Source organism: Penicillium expansum, assembly GCF_000769745.1.
Source record: "Penicillium expansum strain MD-8 chromosome Unknown contig43, whole genome shotgun sequence".
Classification (NCBI taxonomy): Eukaryota; Fungi; Ascomycota; class Eurotiomycetes; order Eurotiales; family Aspergillaceae; genus Penicillium; species Penicillium expansum.
Window position 1 is genome coordinate 25,554 of NW_015971180.1, and position 20,131 is coordinate 45,684.

Sequence of the window (20,131 nt, forward strand, 5' to 3'; positions counted from 1 at the left end):
TGTGTGCACTGGAGGCTTGAACACAAGTACCAAATTAGGAATCTACTAGTAGGGCTGACGGCGTTTCTTGACCAATCTGAATCCTGAGCTTTATTGTTCATAAAGGTTGATAGAACTAAGTGCTATGAAACTAAAAAACTAAATACTAGATATTATAATAAAGATTTGGGAAAATATGTCGTCTTTCTCACGGATAAATGTAAAGTTTGATTTTCTCTTCTTTCACATGCATTCAACTAAAGCTAACTAATCCTTGCAGCATCTATACCAACGATATCACACATGCGAAAAATTGCCGCGCCGCTAGGGAAAATAGTCCCACTCAGCACATGATTGGCCTTTCGCAATAATAAGCTGCCACTTAGAAGCTTCCCCAGTAGTGCAAATCGTAATCCACACCACCTGGGCGCCACAAAGGAGCAGGGCTGTAGACAGGAATGGGAGATGCAGCTGTAGAAAAATTAGTTACCTGGTGGAACAAGAAAAAGAAAAGAAGAGGACAAAGCGCTTACTTCCATAACCCGTACTGGGCACAGCCCAAGTAGGAGTCGCGGGGGCCTTCCAGCCAGTCGGGGTGGCGGTAATGGTGTAGGTGCTGGAATAAGGCGAGGGTGATTCTCCCGCGCCGAGAGACTTGATACCATTGCTTGCCCCGTAGCTGTCGTCTCCAGTGCCAAAGATGTTGCTGATCTTGTTTACAACCTTAGTACCCGATTCTGTCCAAACTGAGAAATCCTCAACAGTGACATTGGTAGCAAATGTGAGATCATTCGCAACGAGGTAGAGGGGAGGGCGTTTTGTTCCATCGGCAACAGAGCCTGATAAACTAAGTTAGAATATTGCCAGATTTAAAATTTGTAAACCACTTACCAGAGAAATTTCGGAAAACCAGGTTGCTCAATGCAACAGCACCAGTGTCGGGCTCAAAGGTATTTTGCCAGTACTGGTTAATATCCAAGCCATAAAGACTTCCCAGAGAGCGGAAATTCTCAAAAGTGATGTTTGTAACGTAGCCGGATCCACCAGGGTATGTCTTGATGAAAGCAATGTTGTTACCTTGGATAATGTTAATATTGCGCGCATGCTACTGCAACGTTAGCACTTGATAGATATCCACATGTGATTGGAACTGACGATGTTTGAGATTTCGGCAGACGCATTCAGGCTGCCAATGGAGATACCAGAGCCTGCTTGGTTGCACACCAGGTTCTCAACCAAGGCATGGTGAGAAGGACTCTTCACCGAAACACACTCGTCACGGTTGGTAACCTACAATAATAATCAGTTTGGATGAAACATGGAGATCACGGCTTAAGATGCATACCTCATTGTCATGGATCCAATAGTTGGAACCAATGGCATCGATACCATCATAACTACCCAGGTTTGCTCCTCGGATGGTCAAATGGTAGGCTTCAACGTTGATGGCAAAGTCCAAGATAATGTGGAACTTGGGGCTGTCGACAAGAATCAAGTCATGGACGGAGGCGTTGGTCGGAGAGATCAAACGCACCAGGCGCGGGCGACCCGTGCTAGAAGTTTATGTACGTTAGCTTTACAAAATTATATAAAAATTGTAGAAATGGTCCATAACTTACTTTCCAAGGTTTCGGTAGAGATAACCCTGTCCTTGGAAGGCACCTTTGCCATTGGAAGAATAGAACTCGAAATCGACAGCTGTTTTTGTAAATATTAAGCTTCAATAAGGATATCTGGGAATGCGAACTCACCATTGACGATGACGAGCACATCTAATAAGAATTTATTATCACCCTCCCCATTGATAGTGGCATTGATGATCTCTGTGCCTGCAAACCCTTGGAGTAGCAACTCACGTGCAATATCCCAGTCGCCGCCATATGCAGCTGTGATCAGTCCATCCAACTGGAATGCCCAATTGGTACCATTGAGGAGAGTGACACCTCGCTCGATGAGATACTCGCCTTCGGGGACAATGAGTCGGCTACCCGGATGTTTGCGAACGCAGTCTGAGAAAGCCGTCTCCAGCGCAGTAGAGATGTCAGTCTTGTTATCAGCTACAGCGCCATAATCAAGAATGTTGCATTCATATGTTTTATCTTGGAGGTCGGTTGTTGGACCGACGGGGCCGATAAGTTGGCCCGCGGCGATACGCAACAACGGGAGCAAAAGCAAACTGGTGAACTTCATCGTGAACTGATGAATAAATGCAATTCAATTTCTGTTCACTCTTAGTTCTATCTCGTTGTATTTCTACTCAGGGAGCTAGCATAGTAGCTATACTGTTTTCATCGCAATTTGGTTGTATAGGATCTTCCGTCCCTTTCGTCAATACCTTGAATAAAAGACGCCATAATTCCTCCATCCACTAGTATCGCGATTCGCGATTGACAAGTGAGACAACATATCCACTTAAATTATTCAGCGCGATAGTCCCGTTACATGCGGGATTTATTCACAAGCTGTCGGCAGGTACAACATAGTATAACTTTATCGGACAAGGGAATTGTTAATGGCAGATCAGTAGGATTGCCAAAGATTTCTGCAGATGACAACATTTTTAATTAATATATTTGATCAAATTCTTCAACGCGCTAAGCATTAGTGGCGTAGTATACGAGCATGTGCTATCAAGCACATCATCTTGCTGTCGGATCACGCTCACAGTAAGCACGAAGAGGAGCTAGTTCCAAATTGGGTAAATCCACCAATAACTCATGAGATACAATAAAAAGAATATCTTTCCAATCGGTAGCTTTTCTCTCTTCACGTCCTCACCAAAAACCTTGCTCGCCAAGATTCTACTCGAATCTACTGAGTCACCATGTCAGGCAGAAAGAATGTGCTGTTGATGGTCGCCGATGATCTGGGTAAGCAAATTGGTTGTTACGGCGCATCAACAATCAAGACACCCAATCTCGACAACCTCGCTGCAGAAGGTACCAAATTTGACTATGCATTTGCAAGCACCGCATCCTGCAGTGGCAGCCGCTCCGTGATATATACTGGCTTGCACACCCACCAGAACGGCCAGTACGGACTTGCCAGTCACCGCCATCATTTCGTCACGTTTGATCATGTGGAAACCGCGCCACAGCTGCTGAATCAAAGCGGATATCGGACTGGTATTCTGGGGAAGATTCACGTCGGCCCGGCGCCAGTCTATCCCTGGGAGGTCTCTAAGGAAAGTGAAACGAGGGATGTGGCTGTGATCGCTGATCAAGCCAATGACTTCTTCCAAGAATCTCTGGTCGACGAAAGGCCTTTCTTCTTGACGATTGGTTTCCATGATCCCCATCGCGATCGCACACGTGGTGGATTTGGCAACGACCAAGAATACGACCCCCGCATCACGAAGGGCTCCTACACTACTGATAATGTAGAGATTCCACCCTTTATCAGCGACTCCCCCGGTGCCCGGTTTGAGTTGGCAGAGTATTATAACTCCATTCATCGCCTGGACCAGGGTATTGGTTTTGTTTTGAATGCCCTCGAAAAGGCTGGCTTGGCTGAATCAACTCTGGTCATCTTTATCAGCGATAACGGCCCACCTTTTATCAACTCAAAAACAACTCTTTTCGATGCAGGAGTGCGATTGCCTCTTATCATCAAACATCCGAAAGTCCAACCCGCGGCCAACTCTGACATGGTCTCATACGTCGATATCCTCCCCACCCTGCTTGACTATGCCGGACATCCAGGTGCCGTGGACCCAGCGAAGAAGCGTCTTGGACGCTCGTTGCTTCCTATCCTCGGAACCGACGCTAAGACATCAGAGTGGAATCAAGTCTTCGGCTCGCATACTTTCCACGAAGTCACGAACTACTGGCCGACGAGATTCATTCGGGATCGACGATACAAATACCACCGAAATCTCGCATGGCGTCTGGACTTCCCATTTGCCGCTGACATCTATGGGTCTCTATCTTGGGAAGATATTCGGAACTCACCAGATAGCGAGATTAAGATCGGAGAGAGAAAGCTAAAGGATTTCTTTTTCCGTGCACCAGAAGAGCTGTATGATTTGGAGAACGATCCAAATGAGGTTCACAATCTTGTCAAAGACCCGGAACATGCTGCTGTGCTCGAGGATCTCAGAACGAGACTGGAAACATGGCAGAGACGAACAGAGGACCCTTGGCTGTACCGGGATGGAGTATCGACATGGTTTGTGAGATATCATTTCCCAGCTGGGCTGAAGATCCCTGATCGTTTGGATTTCGATGCCGAGCAACCGGGCAATCAGAACCAGAAGGCGTTTGAAGGCAATGTGCCATGGGGTGCTGATGTTGATCAAGTTAAGAAGGACACAGTTGCTTAGAAATATATTCTTAGTGTCTACTTATAGTTTTGACTTTCGCCATATACCAGATAGATATGTGCTGTCAATTTACCGAAAACCCACGGGGGTAGTCTATCCGCTAGTCACCAATCAATAAAATCATTATTATATCCTCAGGCTGCATTATCCAGCTGTGCCTTTACGTAAGAGGCGAAACTCTGCGATGAATCATTTGCAGCGATACTAGTCACAGAAAATGCGTTTATACTCAAAAGTTAATTCGGGTGACGGTAATAAAGTGAATCAACTTGAGGGAAGGTTTTGGGCTTATATGATAGGGTGCAAAACTGTGGTAACGCGGGTGCTTGGGGAGACTCATTCTAGGATAGATTGAGTAATTAACCTTTAAAGAAGAAGACCTAGAGCAGCGGAATATAGAGTGTGAGGTACGGAGTTGGAAATATATAATGTGCCCAGAAACGCTCTAGATATCCTGGTCATCCATTGCCCGCCCTGCACCGTGTAGATAGGAGAGGGGTGATGATGATTTTGTTCAGACCATGGAGGTGATTTCAAACATGTGTCCAAAGGCATGGCAGGAGTAGCGGGTGTTTTCAAGGACTGAAAAGGATTGTTACTACGGAGTACCGAGTACGTAAATCAAAACAAGTGCTATACCTGCTATAACTTGAAGTCCGCGTTTGTTCATTTTCCTTTGTCCCTTTACCACAACATGGTATCTCCCTTCCAGTTGACAAATCGAGGCGAATCTTTGGCAGTTGCTTCCTTCACACGCTCCAAAACACCCCGAGCCGACTCTGGAATAGGCATTCCGCCCGATCCGGTTACATTTCCCATATCCGTTGCCACCCACCCAGGATGAATGGCCTGCACCGTGAAATTCTGGTCCCGGAGTTCATTATGCAGCTGCACAGCGACCATGTTCAGACCGGCTTTGGAGATGGAGTAAGGTCCACTGAATCCTCCGGTGGCATTGATTTGGCCAGCCAAAGATCCAGATCCCGAGGAGATTACAGCAATCTTCCGAGTTTGACGGGCAAGAAGCGCGGGCAAGAATTCCTGAATGACTCTCAACGGGCCACTAACGTTCACATTGAAATACTCTGCGAGGCGTTCATCCGAAGTGGAAAGGACTTTCTCGTCATCGCCGATGGCCGCATTGATTATCAGCACGTCAAGTTCGGGGACCGAGGCTGCGGCCGCTTTCACAGATGCTCGATCGGCTTGATCAAGAGTCACAAACCGCACATTCGGCGCATCGAGGGGGTTTGTGGGCTTGCGCACAGAGCCGATTACTTGCTGCGAGGTATCTTGGCTCAATGTCCTCACTAATTCGAGACCGATCCCGCGGGAGGCTCCAATCACCAAGGTTATAGGCGACGACATGCTTTTCACTTCAAATAGTGGTTGAAAAGTGAGGGGCTGAGAGGTAAAAAACAGGTTGGAAAAGATCAATAGATACGATCACCATGCTGAGACTGGAGAGTGGCACAACGCCCTTTATAACAGCTTTTCCCCCTCGCCCTACCCCGCGGCATACCATCGGATGCGAGAAGTTAGCGCAGAACACAAATCACCGAAGTATTATATTTTTAAATGACTAAAGAATAACTCCTTCGCGTCTATGCCACACACCTCCAGTCGCTATGATTAATGAGCTGCCTTTCGAATTGTTCATACTCTGTATTGGCCATCAGGGTGATTCTGTTACCCTGTACTAAAAGCCATCGGCAGTAACTGGTTGAAAATAACGCTTCTCTTAGACCCTTTACGAATCCAAATATGACTCCTTCACTCCACTGTAGCACCTTTTCGACCCTCGCAGAAGGCTGGGTGTTGTGTGTGAAAATCACCAGAAATGATTGTAACAGAGTGTGGTCAAAGACGCCGACTAGATATGGTTTGACCCTCAGAACCCGCGCAACTGGACTGCGACACAGAAGTGGACGGCGACATGCTTGGTCACTCTTCTCGCTGGCTTTTTTGGAGCAGCCGCCCCCATCGACTCCCCAATCATCCCCAATGCCGCCAAAGAATTCCACGTCAGTGAATTAGCCGAAGCTTTGTCGGTCGGCGTCTTCCTGGTCGGCTTCGGCTTCGGTCCCCTCCTAGTCGGCCCCGTTCCCGAGGTCCTTAGCCGATCCGTGACATATCTTTTGAATATTGGATCCATGTTGATCTGGCTGATGGCGTCCGAACTAGCCCCTAACTTCGGCGCCCAATTAGTCTTCCGGTTCTTAGCGGGCTTTTCTGGTACGTCACCTCTTGTCTGCGCCGGCGGAACTATCTCAGACATGTTTACACCTAGAGCTCCGCAAAGCCCATAAAGCTCATAAAGCCCAGCCCAACCCAACCCGCAAATGGGCTGGGCTTTAACGGGGCCCCAATAGGCCCTAAACAGTACAAATATACTAAGAATTCAGAAGTTGAACCCCCTGTTTAGGGATTTCAAAATTACCCTTCGTTTTACCCCCGTTTCTAAGCCTTATTCTAAAGATAACATTTTATTAGTTTAAATCATTTAGAATCAATTACTATTTATCTCTCCATATCACGTTTAAAACCGCGAGAAAGCGCGTTATTTAGATAATTTATAAATTATAGAAGTTCACTTAGAAAGTAGTAGTACTCCCGTCTAGATTCCTAGATATATATCGAGTGTCAAAATATTAATATGACACTTTTTTCGTAGTATCTCGACCTCTCCTGGTCAGATTTTATTTAAAATCATTTTATACTTATATAGCTATGATAATTATCAATTCTAAAAAGTTAAACTCTATATAATAAGTAGAAGGTTAGAATATAGCGATTATAAGATGCTAGGTAAATCCCCCTTAGTGGTGGGCTTTAATGGGGGCCTTATGGGCCCCCACGAATGGGCTTTGCGGAACGCTACTCTCTATTTTGGATGGGCTGGACTGCATACCCCTCCACTTCCTCTGGTCGCCACTGCTGGCTTCCACTCTCTTTGGTCATGGTTTCATCACAAATTTCATCACGGTGTATATGTACCTCATTGATATTTATGAGATCTACGCCGCTTCTGCTCTGACCTTCATCACGTTGGCTCGATACACAGCTTCCAGCGGAATGTTGGCGGTGGGCATTCCGTTCTATCGGAACATGGGCACGCACTGGACCGTGACGACTTTTGGTGCTATAAGTGTCGTTTCCACCCCCGTTCCATACTTGCTTTACTCTCTTGGACCGCGGATCCGAAGCCATTACAGCCCACAAACCGATGGCGAATCAACGAAGGAGTCCCCTTCAACACCATACCAGCGAAATATTACGGAGACAGGTACAATAACCTTAGAAGTATTACAGCCCTGAAGGGCTGTTGTCAATCCTAATCTAAATCCTCCCCACATTGGAAATATGGCTATCTAGGTATCCTTGGTCGAGAATTGTCCCAAATACCACTAAAACAACCTTGAAAAAGAATACATCTCCAGATAAGAATTTTGATAGGGTAAGGTTAGGTAAGGTTAGGTAACCACCTGGGCTTGGAAGGTCGTATAGTTGCCTATGTTATCGTGGGAGCCCCTGTTAATCCGACAAAATTCCTCCCACAACATAAAAGCTTGCTTTGTTTCGCAATGTGTCTCTTCCCGCTTGCTCTCTCGGCATTTAAATAGACCTCGGGGCACTGTTTGCGTACGCCACTCACTTGACCATAATGTCTTACATCGACGAGACTCTCACCCACTCAGTCCCTATTTTATCTTCAATCGAGCAGCAGAACTTGTCAGGCAAAGAGCCCATAGCTGCCGTGGGAAGCCAGAATGAAAAGTTTGTCGAACAGCCATTGGTAATTCCCGTCGGAGACAGCAATCTAGATTTCGTCCTCGTGAATTATGAGGAGAACGACCCGGAAAACCCTTTGAATTGGTCGTCAATGAAAAAATGGCTGATTGTCTTCGCTATCTCCTGGATGGGTTTCGTTAGGTGAGCGTCTTTTTTCTTTCTCGCCAATCTCTGTTTATCTGCATCGTCGACTGATTGGATTAGTGTTTTTTCGACAATGACGATCACGCCCACGGCGCCGCAGATCTTGCAAGTGTTTCATTCACATAATAAGCTCGACCAGACCTTGCTCGTCACGATTTGGGAGCTTGGAGAAGGAATTGGCCCTTTTTTCATTGCGCCGCTCTCCGAAAGATTCGGCCGGCTTCCCGTCTTCCACATTGGGAATTTCCTCGCACTCTGTTGCTTGATCGCCTGCGCCCTGAGCGTGAACATTCCCATGTTGATTGCCTTCCGATTCTTAACGGGCTGCTTCCTGTCGATTCTCACCCTCGGGCCCACTATCGTCGGAGATTTGTTCCAAACAGAATAAACCGGCTTGACCATGGCATTGGTTATGGGACTTCAGATGATAGCCGATTTCATCTCACCTGTGGCAGGAGCCTATATCGCACATGACCTAGGTTGGCGATGGTCGATTTGGCTCGCGGTTATCGTGCTCGGATTCTTTAGCTTGTTCTTACTGGCTGTGCTCCGCGAGATATACGCAGTCGTCAATTTAAGGCGAAAGGCGGAGCGGTTACAAAAGGAGAGCACGGACGGCAAAACGTATCGTTCCAAATATCAGGCCCATGTCGATGCATCCACTATATTCGAAAGCGTTATGAAGCCGCTGCAGATCCTAGCCCAGTCTCCCATCATCATCCTGACGACGAGCTACATGGCCGTAACATACGCCTTAGTCTCATTGATCCTTGCCACGATCACGGAAACCATGGAGTCGACATATCCTGCCGTCTTTAATAGCGGCTCAGTTGGCTTGACATTTTTGGGTCTCGCCATCGGCAACACCATTGCTTTGATCTTCTACAGTCTCACTTCCGACCGCTACGTGATCCATCAGCAGAAAAAAAATGGCAATGCATTCAAGCCGGAGTCTTGATTAGTGCATCTGCTTCTTGCTGCAATCATTCTTCCCGTGGGCTTCCTCATCTACGGGTGGGCACTGGCGTCTCATGTTCATTGGATCGTGCCGCTCATCGGAATATGTGTTGCGGGGTTTAGCATGACACTTTCCATCTTACCGATTGAAACTTATGTGGTGGATGTTTACAAGGTTTATGCAGCACCTGCTATAGCTGCTGGTGTGATTTTCAGAGCGACTTCTGGGGCTTTACTGCCATTGATTGGCCCTCCTTTATATCAAAGCATTGGGTTGGGCTGGGGTAACACTGTTCTAGCATTTATCACAGCCTTCTTTATTCCCCCGCTGGGCTTGCTGGTGATATACGGAGACTGGGTTCGCAGTAAAGAACGATTCGGATCGTCTGCACGGTAGATTGATTGTCACCCACAGCAAACGAGAAGGTGCTTGATCAGTGAGCGATATATACGAGTATGCGATCTAAAATCTCTGTATTACGACCCCTAACACCTTTGGTCTGAGTAAGCTGGTTAAAAAAAAAGGAAATATTTGAATTAAAATAGTATATATGGTAGCCAAGCTCCCAACTAAACTGTAGAAAACAAGACTTCAATTGATCTGTTAAAATAATATTCTCAGAGGAAAGTTGATACAGTAAAGATTATAGTACATGACCTTACGACAACCTTGGAATCTGCCCAGGTGCTTCTAGTGGTAACCTTGGAACATTTTCGACAAAATGTTAAAAGTGACTTTTTGGCGATCTGGTCCCCACTTCTCCACCCAAGCACGGGGTCGGACCGGCCCATACAGATCATCTTGGCACTATGTTGTACGGAGCTGAAAATCACATTTAATTCCAGGGTTGAGTTATTATCAGGTATTGCACTATTCTTGCGATAACACTTGAGCAATATCACGCAATTAACTAGGATACGATTCGTGCGATAATTATCTTACGCAGTTAACTCGAACACTATCCCTGCGATTAGTGTGGTTGCCTAGAACGTACTATTGTTTTCATCGCAGAATAAAATTAACATAAGAAAACTCTGTAATAGATCGCTATGTCTTATCGCGAGCTCCAGGTGACCCCTCAGATAATTGCGTAAGCTTTCTGGTTAACCCTTGGCCAAGCCTGCAGCCACAAACGCTTAGACGAAGTTGCTTTGTCTCCACCTTTCGACCTCAATTACAGGGCCCTGAGCCCATCCTCCGTTTCAAAAACGTTAATCGGCCTTTGCCCCAAAATTAACATAATCAACACTGTTTCTTCACCTGGAATTGCGTTTCGTTTCCTGGGTTATATCTTAACAAGAACGTTATTTTTGAAGTATTGCCGACTTTTCATCTGCAATACAGAAGGTAAAGTAGCAATGATATGGCGTGAAATGAGGAGCCATAGGGCCTTGAAGAGGGTAATTGACTAGTTCGTATATTAAAATGTTTTAACATCAATTGGAATTGAATCGATACCGCTATCTGATAATACTGTCAGGCCAGCCGATAGCAAAAAAAAAAAAATACATTCCCGATTCTCTGTAAGAAAGTGAATCGACCGGGTCCTTCGTCAAACCTTTGGTCACAATGCGGCCAAGAGTTATGCCAATAATAAACCCACTCAGTATGAAGAGGTCTTATAAGGTTGTACCTCACCCTCCAAATCAAGCGCATGGTCGATGTGCTCATCTGGTCCGAATCCCTCATCCATCCCGGGCCAGAGCGTGCGGTGAGTGAAATATGCCCATACATGTGAGCTAGCACAGCCTAGCCACAGACCAACTTGAATAATCGTGGCTGCACTACCCACCCATCTAATCGGCTCTGAGGTCAAGAAGTCTCCGATCTTGATTGTCGCCAATGCAAGCCCGGTGTTAGGAAACACCGTCGCCCACCAAGTGATGTCAAATTTCCATTCTTTGTGGGCGGCAAAGATACTAAGCCACCCAATCATCCAGAGGAAGAATGAAAAGATCCATAGGAATATTGAGAGGAAAACGGTCAAGATGAGCAGAACATCTGCAGTGTTGACATGCGAGGCTAACGGAATGTAAAAAGGAGGAAACTTTTCCACAGCGATTTCTGACATCCCCATCAGTGCAACGGCAGTAAAGGCCGGTGGACCAATAGCAATGAACATTTGGGGCCGGCGACGCATAGGTGGAATACCATCATAATGCAGCCCATGGAAGTATTCAGCTAAGATGAAAAGGGAAATCATGAAGCCGAAGCCCTGCAGAGCTGTCCCCGCGATAATCATTGGAATGCAAAAATGTGTCGGTTGTCCACCAGCCAATAGTGAAGCAGTGGTTCCAGCAAGCATAGCCGGGAAGGACGGTAGTAGCCGGACAAGCCAAAATGGCTGACGGGTGGCCATGCGTGTGTGGTATAAGTGCCAGTTGAGGCCAACGGCGAGGAGGATTGAAATAGCCACATAGATCCAAAAGAGGACCAATTGCACATATCGTAGCCAATCTCCACAGGCAGGTACCCCGTAAAGCTCAATGTTGAAAAGAATAGTTGCGAAACCTAAAGCCGCAGTTGGAATAAGATAGGCTTCTTCTGGGTCGGTGAATGTTTCTTTGAAGGCGTGTCGGTGGTGAGAGAAGCGTATGAGAAGAGAAGCCCATATTGCGGAGTAGGTGATGATGTCGAGTAGAAAGAAAATCTTTCCAATGATGAAGATACCAGGGAACTGATGCGGCGTGTTATAAAGCAAAGTGCCGATGCTGCCAGTGCTCATCGATATTGAGAACCAGCCCCAGGAGACTCGACAGATTCGATCGGTAAAACTCACTGGTTTCTCCATCATGTACAATACAAGAGAAGAGAAACAGAAACAACCAGGAGAGAAATAAATCAAATAGAACACAATGAGCGCTGCAAAATGAGGGATACCATCAGTTTTTCTGCGACCTTCGCTTTATGGGGCAATGGTGGCGTATGGTAGAAACGGTTTCCGGGGCCCCGAGGTTCCTTGCTCTACGAATTGCCGACTAACCAGGGCTGGCTAGACTGCACGCAGTCCCAAGAGTTTCTGTCTAGTGTCGAGCCTCCCTTATTACGGTCCCCTTGCTCAACAAGATATGCCATAAGGAATGATGTAAAACAACAGACTGACCTTGATTCCATACGCCAATCCACTCTCATTTTCTTGGTAAGTTTAAGGTGCACCCTGATCAGGACGTCTAGGAAGACATGCTTTCACCGATCCTTGTTCATTTAATTTTCAATATTGACTAGCCTCAATTGTGGATAAGTACAAATGGAAGATGACTGCCCGCTAAATCCCTCACCTAAATTAAGCTTTACGCAACCAATATAGTGTACTCCGTAGTATTTCTGGCTCTACGCCGATGTCTAATGGTGCCGGTAATGAGTTTCCCCGACGGACATTGATATGTGCGGTGCCCGATTTCTCAAAATAGCCCAGAGGGAGGAGGTTTGTTTGCTGTTCGACTCCAGATCTATGGCTCCCACGGTATATACTGAGTTCGTTCTACGCGTGAAATTATCGCTCCAACGTGATTGAGAGATGAAATCGATATTATTGATTCCCGATATGATGAACTCGCTGCGATAAGACGAGACTAAACTAGTCTAAGGGTATGTAGGGACGCGTGTATTACGTGGAAGCTTAACACCTGCACCAAATCCACAATATGAGGTCAGACAACAATTCTTGCGCTGAGCATTCTGCTGCCGTAGTGGGTTGTAGTGGGTCATAGTTCAAGCTCGACTTCTAGACCAGTAGGAAAGACAAATAGATGATCTTTGCTTAGTGACCCGTTGACAACGAGCGGTTGATGTTTTTTGGGGCCTGTATAATTCATGCGGACTTTTTGCCTTCCCCGCCTTGCATACAAGAACAGCACTTTGTTAGGTTTTTCACGTGTCGAACCCAGACACCGTCCTGGCCCATTCACTTAGCCTCCTGAGCATGCACCAAAGTCGTCATATCAAGTAATCGGTTTGAGTATCCCCACTCGTTGTCATACCATGCCATGATCTTGAAAAACTGTAGATAGGTCAGCATGTTGTTTCTTCTTGCGATGACCAGAGCATACTTGAGGGTTGAGTTCTGCACACGCAGGGGCGTCAATGATCGCACTGTAAGGGCTGCCATTGTAGTCACTGCTGACCAGCTCCTGGTCCGCGACTCTGAGCACGCCAGCCATATCCGATTTAGCTGCGAGACGGAATTTGTGAATGATTTTGTCGAGGGAAGTGGGCTTTTCAGTGCTGACTGTGAGATCGATCATGGAGACGTTGGGTCTGAGAATGTTAACTTGGCGCTATGGTATTGAATGTACAATAGGAGTAATGACTCACGTAGGAACACGAATGGAGACACCGGTCACCTTTCCCTTCAACTCGGGCAACACGGATGCAACGGCCTTGGCAGCGCCGGTGGTAGCGGGAATTATATTGTTGAAAACGCCACGTCCTATGAGAGATCAGATACTGTATGCTTCATGTTCGAGAAGAGCCCTTACCTAGACGAACATCTTTCTTGCTGTACCCATCCAGGACTTGCTGGGATCGAGTAGCAGCGTGAATAGTGGTCAAAAAGCCCTGATAAATGCCAAAAGATTCCTGAAGAACCTTCAGGACAGGAGTAGCGCAGTTGGTTGTACAGCTTGCGTTGGAAATAACACGGCACTCTTCACTGGGTGTGTAATTATGGGAGTTCACACCGTAGACAAAGGTGGGTGCGTCTGAGCTGGGCGCGGAAATGAGTACGCGCTTGGCGTTACCATAGGTGATATGTTCCATGGCAAGGTCTCGCTTCGTGAATTTACCCGTACATTCAAGGACGTAGTCAGCTCCCAGGGAAGCCCAGTCGAGTTTCTTCAAGTCCCGCTCGGATGTGAGAGCAATCTGCTTTCCATCAATAGTAATTAGAGTATCTGACAGGATTTGAATATCGACTCGCTCGTCCAGGTTGCCCATCGAAGAATCGTAGTGCACCAGGTAGACAAGGTCTTGGACGGTGACGCAAGTGTGATTGATCGCGACGACCTGGACATCAGATCGAACGAGAGCAGCCCGGAGGACGTTGCGACCTACTCAAGACCATCTATCAGCTCGTGGGTGGGTGGGTAGGCTGTTCGGGTGTCCTACCAATACGACCGAAGCCGTTGATGCCGATATTACAAGCAGGTGGCAGACTTGTTTGGCCGGTAGGCATATCGTGGATTGCAGGAGCCATTGCAATGTGTTTATAGTATAGAGGGAAAATCAAATGTTCAAGAAGAATCAGCTATAGGAGAAATGTGGCTGATATATGTTCTATTACCAAAGGAGCAGCAGTAGCTACGTATATAGCGAAAGCTACACTCAGGCCTATCAATGTCATAACAGCCCCTCTGACCCGTATTCTGCTTATATACGGATCCTAATTGGGCTTCGAAAATTTTGCACCGCCAAACGGGATTATCTCATGGAATGACGCCGGTCTCCCTTGTGTTCAGTATCGACCGAGATCCGTTTAGCGGCACCACATCGAATATCCAATTGCAATGGACCCAGCGGCAACCAATAGTGGCTTCTTATCGCCCCGAAACTCTCCCTTCCGACTCCGGAGAAATGCGGACAAGTTGAACTCCGCCTATGAACGTGATGAACAAGTTTTGTCTTCTCGGGTGAATCTGGTGGGGCTAAATTAACTCCGGAGTGAAAGTAGCGATTTTCGGAAGATTTTGCTTGAAACTGACTGTTAAACTGGTTCTGGATACGTGTTCGGCGACATAGCTGAGCTAGGGACCACTTCTCGGACCTAGGATCAGGCTTCTACATTTTAGCAAACTATTGCCACGTTGTGTTGTGCAGGAAGACAACTATTTCCGTCCTTCTTCTGCGTGGGCATTCCAATGCGTGGCTTTGTTATGCTGCGCAGCCTGCCAATTTTCCAGCCTCACTGATCTTAATGCCGGAAGAGACCTGTTATTCCTTGGAACGCAGAAATTCCAGCAGGCTATGGATGTTCTTATATAAGCTCGTGCGGATCAATTCCAACAATTGTCTCCGTTACGTCCATCGCTAGCTTATCGCCGGCCTGCGGCCTGAACTGTTTTGAAATACAAGAGGCCGTTTGTCTACACTGATAGGTGTGGTCATTGCAAAATTAGTGCTCATCCTTGATTAGCATCCGCGGGTGCAGTGCTGAGATTGATTTCGACCTATCTCATAGCCAAACCTATCTCGCCACGGAAACTAAGAACCAAACCCCAGAAACCCCCCAGTATACCAAACCAAGTAGAACGTATCAAAATGCCTGTATCTCAGTTTACGAAGAGAAATCAAAAGAGTGGGGCAAATAAATACCAAATATCTTCACTGCGGTACATGCAAGTATATAAGTGCTAAATTTGTGGATGTTGACCAGACCTCTCCAACTCAGGCATTCTCTTTCATCTCAACAAAACACTCATCCTTCCCCTCATTATGTGCCATTAAGTCCGCTTCAGTGAGCTCACCCTGGGGCAGATTCCGCGCCATAGAAACGATCTCCCAAGGCGAAGAAGCATCCCGGAACACATGGTTCAGCAACTCCAGATTGCGGTTCATGGTTTCTGGGAAAAAGAAGTAAACTACGACAGGAATGCAGGCCGACAATACTGCATACATAATATAGTACTGATACCCAATAGTATCAATAGCCACCGGAGTGACCATAACCAAAACGAAATTCCAGAGCCAGTGGTTCGCAGTAGAAATGGACGCCATAGCAACACGCAGACGCACCGGCGCAACTTCGGTGCAGTACAAGAAGTTGCCACTCAAGAATCCAATAGGGTAGAATAGGTTGAACAGGAAGATGAAAAAAGCAGACGCAACCGATGCGTGCTTGTTACTCGAGTCAAAGCTGGTCGTTATGGCCAGAGCGGCCATGCAAGCTGACATGCCCGCACCGCTGATTATAAACAACTTACGCCGGCCCAAGCGATCGATGGCAAAGAATGCGATAAAGCAACAAAGAAATTTCCAGGTAAGTGCACTAGCAGCCAGGATAGAAGAAAGACTGGAGCCCATTCCCAGATTGCTCTTGAAAATCGTAGACGCGTATACAGAGATAAGATTCCCGCCGCACATCTGCTGGAAGAATTGCAGGACGATGCAAAGGCAGAAACGGTAGAAAAGACGTTCTTCGTCCTTCTTCGAAAACATTTCGCTGATTGCGCCTTTTGAGGCAGATGTCACTTCGAGGGATAAATCGATGCCCGCAATTTCAGATTTGATGGCTTCGTCACCGGGGGATAAGCCCTTGTATGCTGCCAGGCTGGCAGACGCTTCATCGAGTCTGTTGACACGAACAAGCCACCGTGGTGACTCCGGAAGCAGGAAAACAGACATCAAAACGACGAGAGAAGGGAAAACTGATACGGCTAGTGGTCCACGCCATTGACCAGTATTTGTATCGGGTAGCTTAGTGAAAGCGAAATCGACCCAATTACATAAAGCGTAACCAAGACACATGAACAACCCAGAAGTAATGACATTTTGACCACGATTTTTGGCAGATGAACATTCGGATTGCCAGACTGGAACGGAAACACTGAATTGGCCAACCCCCATACCAAGAATGATTCGGCCAACGGTAAATTGGACCAGTGAATACGCCGAGACCTGGAGTACCTGACCGGTAATTGTGAGAATCGAACCGATGAAGATAGTCTTGCGACGTCCGAGGCGATCGGACAAAAAAGTGCAAGACAGAGCCCCAGCGAGTGCTCCGATCTGGAATGACGCGATGACAGCTCCCTTTCCAAGAGAATTCTTTGCTTCCAGGGCACCTGTCGTGTTGACTGTATCGATTTGTGGGAAATTATGAACAAAACTTTCCAGGGTGGCCAGAGGACCAGCGCCAGCTTGATTATATCCAAAGATAATGAAGGCTGGGGCCACAACTAGAATAATCTGGGCAAGGCGAAGGGCCCTTCCCATCAAGCCAAAAGCGTTTCGAGCCATAATGAAGCTTAGACTGGCTCTGTGAATTGAAAAGGATGTAGATGAGCATTAAGAAGGGCATTTCTGGGGAATTTATAGAAGTGCCATCCCCGCACTGTCAAGTCTACCAGTAAATTACTTTGGCTGGGGACCCCATAAAACTGGGGAAACAGATAAGCAATCCGCAAATTGGGAAAATGGGGGTGGCTTTCGACGATCAAACTGTGGTTTTCAGCTCTAAAGCTTGGTTTCGAGGAGGCAAAAAGGGTGGGTACTGGTGCATATCCGGCGGAGGATGCAATGTCCGGTGGGTTTGTGTCATACGGTCCTTTCTTTACTCCGTATCGTTTGGCCTTTCTTAGAGGTGGAATAATTTATTCTAGCGAGATTAGAGATACCTAATCCAGTGATATTAAAAGCAGAGCTGTGGATAGGCTTAAATATACTAGGGTACTGGCGAGTGGGGTCTAGATTAGAGGTAGGAGCGATACCAATAGAACCAGTCAGCGATGCGGTTAGATCGGAAAGAATATCTGTGTGCTACATATGTGTAAGTTCAGGCATGTTCAAGATGTTATGGGTTATACTAACCAAGTTGATAGCAACAATAGTATCTAAACTCTCAGGCTTCAATATCATATGAGTAGTCATTGTATTAACAAGCATCTTGTTAATAGTGGCATCCAGGAAATCCATATCAACGGCCATGGTAACCTTATCCCAAAGAACCATACTGTTGCGCTGAGTATTGGTTGTGTAGTGCTGTGTCCGACATGGTTCTAAGGAGGAAAACACAGCAATAAGCCCTAAGAAATGCGGCTGAGAATGTTTCCATTAATCTCTCCGACCCATGCTGCGTCTATAGCCGGCGGAACATCACATGGTGCTGAATCAGGATGGATAGAGAGACGGACGACGAAATGCGGCTGTAGATGGGAGTAGACGGGTTACCCCGAATTCCCTTCCCCGCCTCAAGTTCGTGATATCTGCGGGGAACTAAGATACAGAAGAAATACGTACTATGTTCCTTAGCCTTATAAAAAGCAGATTAGGACTTACGGAAGAGGAAAAAGCGAATCCCTTCACCCCTTTCAATAAGTCTTCTTCAACGAACAAAAATTTCAAAAGTCATCTCCAGTTGCCTGTGTCTCGAGATGCAGATCCCCAAAACTCACAAAGCCGTAGTCTATGACCAACCTGGCAAAATTTCCACTAGCTTATTGGAAATAGAGACTCCCGCTCCAGGGCATGGGCAAGTCCTGATCAAGATGTAAGAGCGGCTCCTCAGTGGCAGCTAGAGATAACAACACTGACAAATCTTACCACAGGACTCATTCCGGAATATGCCACTCCGACCTTAGTCTTATGGCCAAAACGGTAAGAGCATCACCTTTAAGCGTTGAGCCCATTTATTTCAAGTTTCCAACTTCATATTAACAGCTCACTGTTCAGTGGAGTTGGCTTCCGGAACCTGTCAAGGCCGGACAGATCGGTGGCCACGAAGGCGTTGGCGTCGTCGCACAGCTGGGACCCTCATCTGAGACATCCGGTGTTAAAGTAGGCGACCGCGTGGGCATCAAATGGATTGCGTCTGCATGTGGCAGCTGTATGCCTTGCTTGGCCGGCGCTGACGGGGTGTGTGAAAACGCCGTTGTGTCGGGGTATACATGCCCGGGTACATTTCAGCAATACACTTTGGCACCTGCTCACTACGTAACGCCCATTCCCGACGGATTGGCTAGTGAGGTCGCGGCACCACTCCTGTGCGGTGGTCTGACGGTATACTCGGCTCTCAAGAAATGCAGAGCTCACGCGGGAGATTGGGTGGTCATCGCCGGAGCCGGTGGTGGACTCGGGCACCTTGGAGTACAACTTGGTGGCCGAGGAATGGGATTCAGAATAATTGGATTGGACATAGGATCGAAAGAGGAGTTTGTCAAGGATTGCGGCGCAGAAGCCTTTGTCGACATCTCCGAATATCCTACATCTGATGGCAAGACTGCTGCTGACCGCATATTAGAGATTACTGGTAATCTCGGCGCGGCGGCATCTATAGTCTGTAGCGGAAGTAATGCTGCATATGATGAGGCACTGTCTTACTTGAGATTCAATGGCACGCTTGTCTGTGTTGGTGTTCCATACGAGGCGAAAGCCATTGCTAGTGCCTTTCCTCATGCTCTGGTTAGCAAACAATTAGCCATCGTTGGAAGCACTGTTGGCAATCGTCGGGAGGCGATTGAAACCTTGGCCATGGCTAAAAGGGTTGCCACAACACCTTTCCAGGTCGAGAAGGTCGAGAACATCAATACCGTGTTCAATGAAATGAAAGCAGGGAAGTTACAGGGCCGAGTTGTGCTAGACCTTCAATCATTTTAGTGTTTTCAATGTTGAATAAAAGTGATCCAACTTCAATTTTCAATTTGAACTCAATGTTGTATATCGAATTTGAGTGTTCGCGTGACTGAACCGGATTGAAGTGGATACAGTATGTTGTGCACTACGGACCTCGGGAGTACTCCCGTATTATGGACGGAGTATGTGGAGAAGGAAGTACATTATTCCGAGTAAATGCCTGATGACTGCCTGATTACTGCCTGAGGCATTCACCTCCTTTTCAGCGACCCAATGCGCTTGTATTGGCCTTTCATGGGCTCATGCCATGTCACCAGATTATCCCTATAACATAGTAGTTTAACCCCTATGGGGGTTATAAACCCAACGTCCACGAACTCCTTATTTCAGAAACTCCTTCAAATCCTCTTTTTTTTCCTCTTCCAGAAAGTCCTTACTCTCGTATTGCTCCAGCCCCCAAAGCCGTTACGTATTTTTAGATACAGTAAGGGATCCGCATTCCCTAATAAGACAACTTTGATTTAAGGTCTGCAACCATCACTTTTCTCAATTTGCTTTCTCATTCCGACTTTCATGCCATTGTTTCCGATGAATTTCCAACTTCGATCAACCATGTGGCACGCAATCAACCTGTGACAGCTTTCAACCAACAT

At 46.8% G+C, this 20,131-nt stretch overlaps 9 protein-coding genes across 9 annotated transcripts; 4 read left to right on the forward strand and 5 right to left on the reverse strand.

The window, feature by feature from the left end:
* Positions 1 to 361: 361 nt before the first annotated feature.
* Positions 362 to 2,169, reverse strand: PEX2_013490 (putative rhamnogalacturonase; the record flags this gene model as incomplete). Its single annotated transcript, XM_016738626.1, has 7 exons — positions 362 to 450; positions 513 to 818; positions 871 to 1,084; positions 1,135 to 1,269; positions 1,325 to 1,532; positions 1,599 to 1,677; positions 1,731 to 2,169. The coding sequence occupies 7 exons, from the start codon at positions 2,167 to 2,169 to the stop codon at positions 362 to 364; spliced, it is 1,470 nt and encodes a 489-aa protein (XP_016602693.1).
* A 634-nt stretch (positions 2,170 to 2,803) lies between these two features.
* PEX2_013500 (sulfatase family protein) lies at positions 2,804 to 4,300 on the forward strand (the record flags this gene model as incomplete). The annotated part of the gene is made up of 1 exon (XM_016738627.1): positions 2,804 to 4,300. One exon carries the CDS (start codon positions 2,804 to 2,806, stop codon positions 4,298 to 4,300), a length of 1,497 nt encoding a protein of 498 aa, XP_016602694.1.
* Positions 4,301 to 4,984: 684 nt separating this feature from the next.
* Positions 4,985 to 5,668, reverse strand: PEX2_013510 (SDR family oxidoreductase; the record flags this gene model as incomplete). Its single annotated transcript, XM_016738628.1, has 1 exon — positions 4,985 to 5,668. One exon carries the CDS (start codon positions 5,666 to 5,668, stop codon positions 4,985 to 4,987), a length of 684 nt encoding a protein of 227 aa, XP_016602695.1.
* A 396-nt stretch (positions 5,669 to 6,064) lies between these two features.
* On the forward strand, positions 6,065 to 6,658 carry PEX2_013520 (Major facilitator superfamily domain, general substrate transporter; the record flags this gene model as incomplete). The annotated part of the gene is made up of 3 exons (XM_016738629.1): positions 6,065 to 6,124; positions 6,178 to 6,535; positions 6,591 to 6,658. The coding sequence occupies 3 exons, from the start codon at positions 6,065 to 6,067 to the stop codon at positions 6,656 to 6,658; spliced, it is 486 nt and encodes a 161-aa protein (XP_016602696.1).
* Positions 6,659 to 7,964: 1,306 nt separating this feature from the next.
* On the forward strand, positions 7,965 to 9,194 carry PEX2_013530 (Major facilitator superfamily domain, general substrate transporter; the record flags this gene model as incomplete). Its single annotated transcript, XM_016738630.1, has 3 exons — positions 7,965 to 8,233; positions 8,297 to 8,597; positions 8,661 to 9,194. 3 exons carry the CDS (start codon positions 7,965 to 7,967, stop codon positions 9,192 to 9,194), a joined length of 1,104 nt encoding a protein of 367 aa, XP_016602697.1.
* A 1,603-nt stretch (positions 9,195 to 10,797) lies between these two features.
* Positions 10,798 to 11,919, reverse strand: PEX2_013540 (tellurite-resistance/dicarboxylate transporter family protein; the record flags this gene model as incomplete). The annotated part of the gene is made up of 1 exon (XM_016738631.1): positions 10,798 to 11,919. The coding sequence occupies one exon, from the start codon at positions 11,917 to 11,919 to the stop codon at positions 10,798 to 10,800; it is 1,122 nt and encodes a 373-aa protein (XP_016602698.1).
* Positions 11,920 to 13,098: 1,179 nt separating this feature from the next.
* PEX2_013550 (type I glyceraldehyde-3-phosphate dehydrogenase) lies at positions 13,099 to 14,388 on the reverse strand (the record flags this gene model as incomplete). The annotated part of the gene is made up of 5 exons (XM_016738632.1): positions 13,099 to 13,194; positions 13,244 to 13,451; positions 13,509 to 13,623; positions 13,673 to 14,242; positions 14,301 to 14,388. 5 exons carry the CDS (start codon positions 14,386 to 14,388, stop codon positions 13,099 to 13,101), a joined length of 1,077 nt encoding a protein of 358 aa, XP_016602699.1.
* Positions 14,389 to 15,575: 1,187 nt separating this feature from the next.
* On the reverse strand, positions 15,576 to 17,147 carry PEX2_013560 (Major facilitator superfamily domain, general substrate transporter; the record flags this gene model as incomplete). The annotated part of the gene is made up of 1 exon (XM_016738633.1): positions 15,576 to 17,147. The coding sequence occupies one exon, from the start codon at positions 17,145 to 17,147 to the stop codon at positions 15,576 to 15,578; it is 1,572 nt and encodes a 523-aa protein (XP_016602700.1).
* Positions 17,148 to 18,280: 1,133 nt separating this feature from the next.
* On the forward strand, positions 18,281 to 19,502 carry PEX2_013570 (zinc-dependent alcohol dehydrogenase; the record flags this gene model as incomplete). Its single annotated transcript, XM_016738634.1, has 3 exons — positions 18,281 to 18,396; positions 18,455 to 18,503; positions 18,567 to 19,502. 3 exons carry the CDS (start codon positions 18,281 to 18,283, stop codon positions 19,500 to 19,502), a joined length of 1,101 nt encoding a protein of 366 aa, XP_016602701.1.
* Between the last annotated feature and the right edge of the window lie 629 nt (positions 19,503 to 20,131).